Source organism: Aquarana catesbeiana, linkage group LG08 (genome assembly GCF_042186555.1).
Source record: "Aquarana catesbeiana isolate 2022-GZ linkage group LG08, ASM4218655v1, whole genome shotgun sequence".
NCBI lineage: Eukaryota > Metazoa > Chordata > Amphibia > Anura > Ranidae > Aquarana > Aquarana catesbeiana.
The window spans coordinates 24,369,549-24,383,764 of record NC_133331.1 but is presented as its reverse complement, the minus strand read 5'-3'; the positions used below and the strand labels follow the sequence as shown (position 1 = coordinate 24,383,764).

Genomic DNA, 14,216 nt, shown 5'->3' with positions numbered 1-14,216 from the left:
AACACTGTGAGGAGGGCGCACTACACTAACTTGTAACTTTAACTGAAAACTGTGAGAAGGACGCACTACACTAAATTGTAGCTTTAGCTGAACACTGTTCAGAGCACGCACTGCACTAACTTGTAGCTTTAGCTGAACACTGTGTAGAGGTCGCACTAAACTAATTTGTAGCTTTTGTGCGCTAGCAATAATGTGATTAAGGAAAAAATGCCTAAGAGACACAATGTGTGTGTGAATCACAGCGAAAATAAAAGTGACAGGTGTATGAAATCCTTAATCAAGGATCCAACAAAATATTTACATATTCTGAATATAAATTATAAATAATCATACATCCAAATAACACCTATAATCAGTCCATGAATAGGTTCAACAAATAAGGTAGAGAGAAAAAGTCCATTTGATATATCTCATCACAAAATCAGGAAAATAATGAGCTGAAGGGACTATTTCCGGATACACATTGATTGCAGGAAAAGGAGTAATAGATGTACGCTTACCCCAATCGTTGGACCTCCTCTGTGGCAAGGTCGTATGGGCTTGCAGATATAGCCCTCTGCAGAGACAGATGGGAAGTTGATGTCCGGGTCTTGTCAGCGTGTGCCACCGACTCCAATATGGTCCGGTCAATCTAACTGCACACACATGATTGTCCTTCCTCCATCTCTTATGCTTTCCCCTTTTCAATTTTCATATTTCTCGAACAACATGGAAGGGTCTTGTATATGAATGAAGGCACTGAAGTTCCATAGAGGTGACGCTACCCTGCGAGTTGGTAGGGTTCTCTCCCTGCTTGTTGTGATTTGTGTGTGAGCCTGGTAGGTTTTGAGCCTGAAGTGCAGAGAAAGACCTCCTTTACAGCTCCCACTCCTGTTCCCCTGGAATGGAGACAGAAGGCCCAGGAGTGGTATGGGTGCCTGGCAGGATCAACAGTCACCGGAAGTTCAGGAGTGGTGGTACCCTCTGGAACCTGAAGCTGAAGAGGAGGCTGGAATGTTGTTCGAGAAATATGAAAATTGAAAAGGGGAAAGCATAAGAGATGGAGGAAGGACAATCATGTGTGTGCAGTTAGATTGACCGGACCATATTGGAGTCGGTGGCACATGCTGACAAGACCCGGACATCAACTTCCCATCTGTCCCTGCAGAGGGCTATATCTGCAAGCCCATACGACCTTGCCACAGAGGAGGTTCAACGATTGGGGTAAGCGTACATCTACTACTCCTTTTCCTGCAATCAATGTGTATCCAGAAATAGTCCCTTCAGCTCATTATTTTCCTGATTTTGTGATGAGATATATCAAATGGACTTTTTCTCTCTACCTTATTTGTTGAACCTATTCATGGACTGATTATAGGTGTTATTTGGATGTATGATTATTTATAATTTATATTCAGAATATGTAAATATTTTGTTGGATCCTTGATTAAGGATTTCATACACCTGTCACTTTTATTTTCGCTGTGATTTACACACACATTGTGTCTCTTAGGCATTTTTTCCTTAATCACATTATTGCTAGCGCACAAAATTATTTATTTATATGTTTATCACTTCATGGATATTTGGAGTTTTTTTTGCAGCTGCATCTTTGTGAATTTAATCTTTTATCACGTTTGGCTCATTAGCGCAGGTTTCTTCCACTATTTCTTAATTTGTAGCTTTAGCTGAACACTGTGCAGAGGTCACACTACACTAACTTGTAGTTTTAGCTGAACACTGTGAGGAGGACGCACTACACTAACTTGTAGCTTTAGATGAACACTGTTCAGAGGATGCACTACACTAACTTGCAGCTTTAGCTGAACACTGTGCAGAGGTCGCACTAAACTAACTTGTAGCTTTAGCTGAACACTGTGCAGAGGTCTCACTACACTAACTTGTAGTTTTAGCTGAACACTGTTCAGAGGACGCACTACACTAACTTGTAGCTTTAGATGAACACTGTTCAGAGGACGCACTACACTAACTTGTAGCTTTAGCTGAACACTGTGCAGAGGTCGCACTACACTAACTTGTAGTTTTAGCTGAACACTGTGAGGAGGACGCACTACACTAACTTGTAGCTTTAGCTGAGCACTGTGCAGAGGTCACACTAAACTAACCTGTAGCTTTAGCTGAACACTGTGAGGAGGACGCACTACACTAACTTGTAGCTTTAGCTGAACACTGTGCAGAGGTCACACTAAACTAACTTGTAGCTTTAGCCGAACACTGTGAAGAGGATGCACTACACTAACTGTAAATAGTCTAGCTGCCTGACTGTGGTACTAAAAAGAACAAAAGAACACCAGCAATTTTCTTCAGGTAACTGTAAATACTGTAACAAGACAAGCCTGCCTGTCAGTAGGAAGATAACAGGAACAGATCTAGCTAAACTGAATACAGTGTGTATATATATATATATATATATATATATATATATATATATATATATATATATATACAACACCTGGGATGCATATATACACAATACACTGTAAGTGCAGCTAACTGACTGACTGTCCTGCCTAATCTAGCTAACTCAAATGAAATGACACTGTCTCTCTCTCTCTCTCTATCTCTCAGCACGCCGGAACAAACTACACAGGGCCACCAGGCAGGCGGCCTTATATAGTGTGCTGCGTGTTCTAAACCCCCTGAGCCATAATTGGCCAAAGCCACCCTGGCTTTGGCCAATTACAGCTCTCTCTACTGACGGCGCTGTGATTGGCCAAGCATGTGGGTCATAGTGCATGCTTGGCCAATCATCAGCCAGCAATACACTGCGATGCCGCAGTGAATTATGGGCCATGACGCGCCACACGAATTTGGAGCGAACGGCCCATATCGTTCGCAATTCGGCGAACGGGCGAACAGACGATGTTCGAGTCGAACATGGGTTCCACTCGAAAACGAAGCTCATCCCTACTTCCCAGCCTGCAATCAGCTGATTGCAAGCTGGGAAGCTGATTTGCCCGTGTTTAGGAAGTGTTCGGGGCGGAAGCGATGCGCCCCCAAACACTCCCACTATACACTTATTTGTCTCTGGCCTCCTTTCCTATGTTTTAATTGGTGGGGACTGGATGGTGGGCGGTGCTTTTTGCGTCACTGCGTCCGGTTTCCCGACTCACTGTGCTGTGAACTGTCTGACTGACTGCGAGTTTCCAATAATTAGTTAGACCTGAGCTCACTAAGCGGTGTGATTCCAGGCAAGGTACTGACTGACACTGCCTGACTATGACAGCCGCGATCTGCCCCTCCACTCTGCACACACTTCCCTGCTCTCTCAGTCATTCTTCAGTCTCCACTCAGACAGTGCACAGTAGAGATGGATGTCCCTGTCCCAATCACACAGTGAGTGTGTGTGTGGAAGGGGGGAACAGCCAGCCTCTGCCCTCTCCATAGAGGACAGATAAGATTGTCAGAGTTAGGGATTGGGGAAGAAGTGCACTGTGTTTATAGAGATGTGTGATGGATAGATGAGCCTGTGAAGCCAGCAATGTGTGTGCAGCTTCCTACTTTCTCTCCCTAACCTGCCTGCTTGGAATGCATGGCTGAATGCTGGAAGAATCATACCTGGCTGTGAGGGGAGATGAACAAGTCCTTAGGAGGGGAGGGGGGGTTGTTCACCTGGCAATGTGTGTTTGTATGTGTCTACTGCCTGTGTGTGTGCTACACTGAGACATGGGAGAACACTGGCTGCATGCTGAGAGATCCCTCCCCCACTGTATACACAGCATGTCACAGTACACAGGGACCCTGATAGATGGAGCGACAGTCCCTGACCTGGACACCTGTCCCTCTCCTTCACTCACTACTGTGTATGGCATCGTTCAGGTCCCTGTTTACCATTTCAGCTTTGGAAGATTTACCCCCTTAATATCCAGGCCATTTTTTGCGATACAGCATTGCGTCGCTTTAACAGACAATTGCTGGTTCATGCAGCGCTGTACCCAAATAAAATGTTCTTTTTTCCCACAAATAGAGCTTTCTTTTGGTGGTATTTGATCACCTCTGCGGTTTTAATTTTTTGTACTACAAATAAAAAAAGACCAAGAACACTTTTGAAAAAAAAAACAATATTTTTTACTTTCTGCTATAAAACATCCAATAAAAAAAATAGAAAAAATCTAATTTCATAAATTTAGGCCAATATGTATTCTGCTACATGCTGTATACTCTGTCCTGTGATGCTGATCTGTATACTCCTGACAATATAGATGGAAGCAAGTGGAATACAGGGGATGGAGTGGGTGGATTCTATAAGGGGTGGGGCTTATGATGAGTGGGAGGGGTCAAAAAGGAAGGGCAGGGTCTGGCGCCCCCCATCCTAAAACGTTACCAGCCGCCACTAGTTACAAAGCCTCTGGGGCTACTGCCCCAAGGAAGCAACCTATGGACTGAGTTGCTGATATTTGAGGCCCCAGCTGTGGCACGGCTAAGGAAATGGAGTGATCTTTCTGAAGGAACTGGTTGTGGGCTTTCACTGTTAAGGATCAGGAGAATGATTGTTTCCTCACTGGATCATGTCCGGAGGAAGCTAGAACATGTGAAGCTGTCCTGGAGACTTGTGAGTAATGACCCTAAATTATGATCCCGGGTGGTTGTCTGCTTTTGGGATGTAAGTGCCTATGTAAGGTAGCTATGAACTGGGAAAGCTTTCATAGGGTCTCAGAGTACTGGTCCCTGTGTCCTCCTCAATAGAGTTTGTGTGCGTGGACTGGTACTTGCAGAGATAAGCAGCCTCTGTACTACTTGGGAAGAGCCAGTTATTACCAGTAGCCCCTACAGAGGGTAGCTCTAGACTCAGATTTCCAGAGTATGGATTATCAGCCTTTCATCAGAAATTTGACAGCATTATAACAACTATTAGACCTCAGATGAACTGTAATCCCTTTAATCCCTGTAATCCCTGCCTCTCAGTCTCATCATACTACATTGTGATGGCTATCTTCACAATACAAAAAAAATATTTCTCTTTTGTGTTTCATCAAGTCTTGATCATCCTTTCATAAATTATAACTTTTGAAGCCAAAAAATAATTTTCTTCTCTTTAGACGTAAGAGAATTGCTCGGAATTTGCTTCGCTGGGGATACAATCAATCTGCTGGTACTGAAAAAGGCCAATCCCCAGGTCATACCCTGGTCAGTGCTGCTTTCATGCTACACACATTAGCCTTTAGCATTAGCTTTTCTATAGCTATAAATGCCTCACCAACACAGCATTATTGATACATTGCTGATTTGTAAGAAAAAAAAGCATGATCAGCTGGTTATTTTTCCTGCAAAACTCTTGGAATAATTCTCCCACTCTACAAGACTGTGGTCCTGCTACACCTAGAGTATGCCATCCAGTTCTGGGCACCAGTCCCCAGGAAGGATGTACTGGAGCTGGAGAGAGTCCAGAGAAGGGCAACAGAGCTAATAAAGGGTCTGGGGGACCTTAGTTATGAGGAAAGATTACGAGCACTGAACGTATTCTCTCTGGGGATGAGACGCTTGAGAGGGGATATGTTTTCAATGTACAAATAACGTACTGGTGACCCCACAATAGGGATAAAACTTTTCCGCAAAAGGGAATTTAATAAGACAAGCGGCCATTCACTAAAATTAGAAGAGAAGCGGTTTAAACTGTGTAGAGGGTCCTCTACGGTAAGAGCCTTAAGGATTTGGAATTCCCTTCCACAGGCGGTGGTCTCAGTGGGGGGCATCGATAATTTAAAAAACTATTCGATAGGCACCTGAATGACCACAACATACAGGGATATACAATGTAATGCTGACATAAAAGCACACACACAGGTTGGACTTGATGGACTTGTGTCTTTTTTCAACCTCACCTACTATGTAACTATGTAATAGAAACAAAAGAGTCACTTGAACTATCCACCCACTTACATGCAAGAAAAAATCTACATGTTTGGTTATAGTGGGATCAAAGTATGGAATGTAAAATTGGGAACAATCTTTTTTAGTCATCAAGAGTTACAATGGTTTGGACAAACAGTTAAATAAAAAATAAAAAAATAAAAACCTCTTTCACCCATTATTACTGGTAGACAAGTAAATGGAAAGTATATTTTTCACAATGTGACATTCATTTTCTCATTTTTGTTTACCTTCATAGGGTTCTTCATGTAGTTAAATGTAGTAGCACTTAAGGTAAATATTTATCCCCGCACTACAGAGTATGGGAGGCTGATTTCCACAAAGAATGGTTGGAAGACTCGAAGTGAGGCACAAGAAGACAAACCAAATCCAGTGGGACCCAAACATACTGCTCCCCCATTCCAGTCTGTGATAGTGTCTGGAGCCTTCGTATGGAGTTCAGCACTGCCACCCGTCCTAAAAAGCATAGAAATGATCATATACGATCATATATGATCATGTGTTTGTGTTATCAGCTTGAAGTAAACAAATAAGTCAAAAATACAAACTTACATGGACTGCAAGCAAAAGGCACTCAGCCACACACAGGATCAGCAAACTGTAAAGTTAAAATAGTAAAAGATGATGAGAATTGACTTAAGCTTTGTTCTCCACCCATAAAAGAACCTCCAAAGCATTTCGCCCATGTGGGGCGAAAAACATAGAGGCCTCTATGTATAAGCCCCACCTAGGCAAAATGCATTATGGGGGGTTCTGTGGGGGGAGAACCATGCTGAAATCAATTCTCATCATCTTTTACTATTTTAGCTTTACAGTCTGCTGGGCGCCATTTTCTTGTAGTTTTAGTTGAGCCTGACGAGCCTTCCATTCCATCCAGCACCAGCATACAGTGTCACCAGTCACAAGATTTACTTTCTTGAGCATTAGAGCATTATTGTTTTTTAGTTAAGCCTACAAACTTACATTGACTATTTAAAATCTAACAAGATAGAATCCCCCTAGGCTTTTTATAAGTGCTTGGTATTAAGATGTCTCCAATGGAAATCCAACCATTCTATCACCCATTATGTTTTAATGTCAGATCCTCTTCATAACTCTATTCACTCATAGTTCATACTCATGTTTCACCCTGCAAAGTTGTGTTCTAGTCCATAGTGACCAGTCATGAATTAAACTTCATTACTCTGACCACAATTATCTGATAAAAGTTACATTTTGATTGCTGGTCATGAGTTATTGCAAACATCTGAACCTTCTCCTGTGATATAAAGTCCTGTTGTTTTATTGCTTGGGTAGAGGATTGCATCAAAATGGCCCTTATTTATGAAAGCATATGAAAAAAAAACAATTTGTGTAGCCAGATTCTTCCTTTATTTTTTTTACTGTAATTTTTGTTAATTTGGTTTGAATCTATTTGGTGGTTGTTTGGGTAGAAGAGGTTCCATGTGTAAGCATATATCATTTATTTTCTCCACTGGTGGCGCTCAACCATAGTGGCTCTGCAGCTGGAGAGGAAGTCAGGAGGAATCTGGTTCCTCCATGGTTTCCTGGGTCAGTGGTTCTCAACCTCAGTCCTCAAGTACCCCAAACGGGCCATGATTTGGGAACTTCCCTTAGATAAAATAGCTCTTATCAATACCATGTCATTGATATTGATTTAAAGCAGCCGCGCAAAGTAAAGGAAAACCTGAAAACATGGACCGTTGGGGGTACTTGAGGACTGAGGTTGAGAACCACTGTCCTGGGTTACTGGGGGATGCTGTTTCCCCATGTGACTTTGGCATCCATCTTGGGTCAGGGAGAGTCTATTTAAGGCCTTGGGGTTTGGTGCGCTTTATAGGGGTGGGTAATGCAGGGAAAGGCACCCCGTCTTTTAGGGACAGTACTAGCAGTAGGGAAAGGTTCCTGACGAGAAGGGTAGGTGTGGGATTGCATTTCTTCTGGACATCTTCCCGATTCGGCACAAAATGGCCAGGCTGCATTCTGCCCCTCTCTACTGTAATTCTGGCTGGAACCCACACTGTTCATGTTGCTGTAACTGTGAGTGCACCTGATTGGACAGTTTTCCCACTGGGATTGTTGTGAACTGTTGCTGCATTGCATCAGTATAAGTTTATTATTGCACCTGGGTGAATTATTGCCGCCACACCATGCTGCACCCCACCTACATACCTACATCTAAATTTATACCAGGCAGTATGTTTATTGTAAATGGATTACTTCTTGTTTGGAGTATGTAAACCTGATCAAAGGAAGGAAATGAGGTACATAACAGGGCATAAAAGCCAGATGTGTTTTAAACATAGGTAGAAAATAACTATAGACACCAATTAGCTCTCTAGTAGACATGTGCACTGCCGAAAAATGTTTTTGTTTTCTTGTCATCGTTTTTTTTTTTTCATTTTTCTGGTCCTTCGTTATGATTGCAATTTGTAAATTCATAAATTCGTAAATTGGAAAATTCGAAAATCCAAAAAATCGAAAATCCAAAAATAAGAAAGAAAATCAGAATATTTCAAAGAGTGAAAATCCAAAATTCTAAATAACAACTAACAAACTAACTAATAATAACTAATTATTAAATTATTGGTATTGGAATTTCCTTTCAAATTTGACTGTTAGTGAACGTAACGAATACGAATTTATCTGAAGTTACGAATCATCCGAAATAACGAATGCCGCATCTAAACAAATGGAGCGGAACAAATTAATAATAAGTAATAATATTAAAAAGTTTTTATTAATATTGTTATTTATTATTATTACCAATCTGTCACGGATTCCACACGCCCACGGTGACTAACTAACCGCGACGTGCGTTCCGTGACTGAGGTATATGAGGAACTAAGGGAATAAGGGGGAACTTATACTGCGCATGTAAGACTGGCTGTGGTACTTTCACAGCCTGCACTACCTTTGGCCACCACTAGAGGGAGACTCCACTCCAATCCAGCTAGCTGACCACACACAGGCAGATACAAATCTTACATACAATCTGGTGCACTCTAAGGGTTAGGGAGCAGTCTAGCAATTACTACACACTTCTAGGGTTCCTCCAGCTATCCTGCAAGCTTGAACCCCTGTGTTAATCACTCTTCCTACTGTCCCCACACCCACACACCGGACACACAATAAACAATAGCCTGCCACCACCCACAGTTTGTCCACAGACTGGTCTGCTGAGCCACCACACAAACAGATCTCCGTCTGGCAGATCTGTTAGCTTACAATCAGCATGCAATCTGCCAACACACAGTGCAATTGTATACCGATTGGCACGTAACTTAGACCGAGTACTTAGGCACTAAAATACAACAACCTCTCCAGAGATATGAGTCCTAGCTTAGTACACAGAAGTCACTTATTAATTTTATCATTTAATATCCCGAAATTGGGCAGTGCATATAAGATATACAAAGAAAAAGGATTTACCAAAAAAGATACAAAAAATGCAGAAAGACACACAAATTGGCAATTTGCTATGAAAATAAAAAGGGATAAAAACAGAAATAAACTTTACCCAAGTCTATCTTGTAGAATCATTCTGGAACATGTGGGAACTCCCCAGTTTCAGGCTACCCAATTTATTGAAATATGGATGTGGGCTGGACTTTAGCCCTTGGTCAATCAACCCTGGGGGGTGTTCCTGTCTCAGCCCACAAATGTTTTGTGTTCTGAAATGACCAGAGTCAAATTGGCCCAGAACAGCGCTGATTGCTGGGTCATGGATAGGATTTCCGATACCAGCGCATCAGTCCGATCGCAACAGTACCAATCACTGCCTGCCTGCTGCAATCAGGCGCCATATACCGGTTTTGTGTGGTTCTCTAGGATTCCACACCTGCTAAACATACAGAGTTACATGTACACGTAACCCATCAGGTGTACAATCAAAAGGAATTTTTTTCGTCTCTCTGCCGTTAATATTTTAGCTTTTATGAGAGATAAAATAGGTTCCTTAGATCTCTTGATATTAATCAAAGCTTACAGACTGTCCGGAGCCTTGAGAATGCCCCCTGCAGATCCGTGTGGCCAAGATGACTAGCAGTTTTTCTTTGAGCCTCAGGAAGGTGGCAATCTATGTTTACTCTAATGGGAACTTTTATTGGCACCTAGGTGTCACTTCAATCCTAGAAAAAACTGGCTCTGTCCTTTTCAAATGCTAATGAAAGAACATATGTGCATGACTGACATTGAATACTATATTTTTAATAACTCAGAATTAAACTACATCTACAATTGCACTACTTCTACAGATCACACCACATCTTGTTAAGGCAAAACTATCCTACGCTTACATTTTCGTCACATCTCCCCCTTCCAGATGACGCACAGCTGAGCCTAAACGGGTCAGCTAACGCGTCGGCATGGAAGATTCCCTAGGTTAGGGGTGAAAGTTCCCCCAACTGAAGCTTGGCACCACTGACATTTCAGCCTGTCCCTTTGCAGATAGGAGAGGGCGACTGCACCCCTCTCTGACTGATCCTAATGGGTCTGGATCAGGATTGGCCAGCAGATTGCCCTGTGGATCCACTTCATCCACTGGCCACTGCCTACCTACTGAAAGGGTACAGGCAAATTTGTCATTGTGTGCTGTCAGCATTCCCAGCCATTGGCCCTGGCCATCTGGTGGTACTTTATTAGCTATCACACCCAGATGTTTGAGCCTGGCATAAGGCTGTCCCTGGGTGGTCTGGGTCTGGTTCCATGGCCTGGGTAACAGGGCCCCCACCCTTTGGCCTGTCTCCCACACTTTTTCTCTTTCTGCTTCAACAGAAGGCCTGCCAGCACATCCCCTGAATTCCTCTACACTGACACAAAACATATCAGCCTGTAGGAATGCAGTGCCATCAGCTGCAGCCTCTGAGAGGGCAGATTCAGATGGTCAGTTTTCCTCCATAATCCTGTGGTTATTCCCCTGTTATGCACAGCAACAAATCCTCAATCATGATACTCATAGCTGTGGGGACAGAGGATAAAGCCACAAAACACTTTATTCTGCCAGGGGTCATCCTCTGACCCGTGTCACACTCTCCTACTCTGTCCTCCTCAGCAGAAGGCCTGCCAGCGCAACACCTCAGTTCCTCTGGGCCAACATCAGACTTATCAGCCAGAAAGTACTCAGTGTTGTCAGCTGCAGCTGTTGAGGTGGTAGGCCCTGATGGGGCCAGATTTTCCCTGTCACCCTGTAATATTCCCTCAGTGACACACAGCAATGAATCCGCAATAGCAGTACTCGCAACTGTGGTGACAGAGGAGAAGGTCACAGAAGACTGAATTCCACCGGGGTTGTCCTTTGACCCACATCACATACTCCGACTCCATCCTCAGCGGAGCACCTGTTGGCACAACACCTGAGTTCCTCTGGGCTGGCAACAAATGCATCAGCCCCTAAGAACTCAGTGCTGTCAGCCGCAACTGCCAAGGGAGTAGAGTTAGATTGGATCAGATTTGTCCCCTCACCCTGTGGTCCTTCCTCTGTGATGCATAACCCAGAATCCACAATGGAAGTACTGGTAGCTGTGATGGCAGAGGAGCAGACTACAGAAGACTTTGCCTCACATAAGGTTACAAGCACACCTTGCTTGTCCTTACCAGGATCTACTGAAACACAGTTTTCCTCTTCAGCAGGTACTTCAAAACATTCCTTTTCTTTACAAGTGGTTACAGAGTCACAGTCCTGTTCCCCATACCCCCTCATCCCGCCATCCCCAACTGACCATCCGTCAGCCAGACCTCTGTACTCCTCCAGGCTGATGTCAATTTTAACAGCCTCAGGGGACTCAGAGCGATCTGCCACAGATGCCAGGGAGACAACAGTGTGAGGGGACCTCCGGCCTGCTTGGCCAAGTTCACAAGGGTCCGACCCAGGTGGATTGGGCCCTTTCACAGACAGTCCCTCTGTAGCAGTGGGCAATGACCAGTTCGGGGCAGCCCGGTGGGCCCCTTGAGTCACCACTGCAGCAGAGGGAACGTCTGCATGGCACAGATCATGACTTTTTACATCACAAAAAATATTATCAATTCCAGAGTTCATTTTGACTTTAGGTTCCTCTCTGAGCCTTGGCTCCAGAAACCCATTAGGGCCTGGACCTGGCACACAGTCACTAGTCCCCTGACCCTCCCCAGAGTTCCCAACGTGCAGTGAGTCACCCAACAGTACTTTACGTGAATCCGGGGCTTCAGGGGGAGATGCAGGTTCCAGGGGGGCTGAATTTGGCTCATAGTGAGCTACCAACTGCACCCTGTCAGTACCCGATAGTATACTACTGGCATCTGCTATGCCTACTTCTCTCACTTTGCTTTTTGATCCTCTGAGCAAAGCAACACAAGCTGTTGGTAACACAGGGATGACTCCTCCGACCCCTGTGATAACTGTGGCTGTCTTTGGGACCACATCCTCATGGCTCCTCGATCCTGAAAGAGCTAGGACATCCGTGGATCCGTATCTCGGAGTCCGACTGAAACATTATTACCTGCGGTAACCAGCTGCAGGGTAGCCGCATGGCCTCCTACATTTGTGGGATCTGCTCTGCCCACTTCTTTCACTTGGCTTTCAGATTCCTGGTTCAACGAAACACAAGCCATAGGTACGGCAGGGATGGCTCCTCCACCTCCTGTAAAAACCATGGCTTCCCCTGGGATAACATCCTCACAGCTCCTCAATCCTGGAAGAGCTAGGACATCCCCTGATCCCATAGCTTGGAGTCCAACTGTAACACTGTTACCTGTGGTAACCAGTGTAGTGATATAAAAATATTGTGGTGGATAGTAGTATCGTGGGTATGATAATTAATTAGTAAGTACTCTTCCGCAGCAACCCAATTCTTCCAGAGAGATGCACTTTATTGACTTCCAACACAGAACAAAGTCCAAAGTCCACAGATGACAAAAATATCCGACAGAGGAAATATAATTCAGAATACCATGTTCCTAGGTATGTGTGTCCACACACAGACAAGCCTCACTTAACTACTATAGACTGAATGCCGTGTTATATTCACTAGACACTGAATGGCTGAGCAATTTGATTGGCCATTTCAATTTAGGATTTTGATAAGCTTTAGTCTATCAGACAACAACCCCCAGCCGTGAACAGCTGTAGTCATAAACCGCCCCAATTTGCACTCCCGCATATCAACATCAACAAGTCCCCTTAGATATGTGTAATTAGATTAGATTAACAGATACCACCTGAACACCCTTTTGAGCCCTTGGAATACCTACATTCCTAATCTGTATTCTTGCATATTAATATCAACAAGTCCCCTTAGATATGTGTAATTAGATTAACAGATACCACCTGAACACCCTTTTGAGCCCTTGGAATACCTACATTCCTAATCTGTATTCTTGCATATTAATATCAACAAGTCCCCCTGATATATTAGCCCCCCAGGAGGGAGCCTCTGCTAGGCCAACCCAAAACACTACTTGATCTCATTGTTACCCCCTCAAGTCTAATTACCATCAATAAATACTTCTACGGTCCTTTAAACAATGTACCCTTTGAAATGTTCAATTAGGTTAACAGCCCATACCTCACATCCCTAGGTAGACTTGCATAAGACTACCACATCAAAGGGTCTTCAGCTGTTATATTAAAATTGAGTTGGCTTGGACAAATCGACCATTGTCAACTCATTTCTGGCATGGTTAATATTGACTGTATGTATGTATAATAATATAATGTCCCACATAAATCGGTAAACATATTACAACATATACAACATATACCCCCACTTAGGTCAGTTCTAACTACTAGAACTGACCCATAAATCAAACAACAAAAAAATATCATTACGATTTGAGGTACTGGATGCTTTACAATGGCTCATATAAAATATGAAGTTGAAACTGGTTACATCTCTCTTCGCCAGCCTCTAAAATATCCCCATGAAACAGTTATTAGATAATATAACTTTTAGACTATGACTGGAAAAGGATTTGGTAAATGTCAGTGGCCCATATAGCTGTTAGGCCTTATATCACATCAAGATCTTGAATATTACGCAAAGATGAGCTGATGTCAAAGTCCATTCTTTGGTCTGACTTCATCACATCTCTCACCATCTCACTGAAAGTAAACTTGGTATGCTCTGGGAACTCCAATCCACATAAGTCCAGGATTTTTTTGATCTCCAGGCTCAAGCTTTCCATTTTTAAAGATGCTTTTACGCAAACACTCTACTTTCATCTTTATAGTAAGAAGAACTATCAATGTACCAGCACTCACTTTCAAGGTAGAAAAGGTTTGGATATGGCAGTAAAAACTGTGCTGCAAACTATTTCCTTGCACTTGACATTCATAAGTCCATCTTTGTTGATTGCCAGTCACAATTAGC

The 14,216-nt window shown here is 43.3% G+C and overlaps 1 protein-coding gene across 1 annotated transcript in view; it reads right to left on the bottom strand.

Annotated features, from left to right (window-relative positions):
• Window positions 1–14,216, bottom strand: part of LOC141105643 (alpha-2-macroglobulin-P-like) — a 108,818-nt gene that overhangs the window by 50,985 nt on the left and 43,617 nt on the right. The window contains exon 4 of the mRNA XM_073595616.1: window positions 6,102–6,327. Within this exon, the coding sequence (XP_073451717.1) occupies window positions 6,102–6,119 (18 nt within the window). The 5' untranslated portion in view covers window positions 6,120–6,327. The remainder of the gene's footprint in view (window positions 1–6,101; window positions 6,328–14,216) is intronic.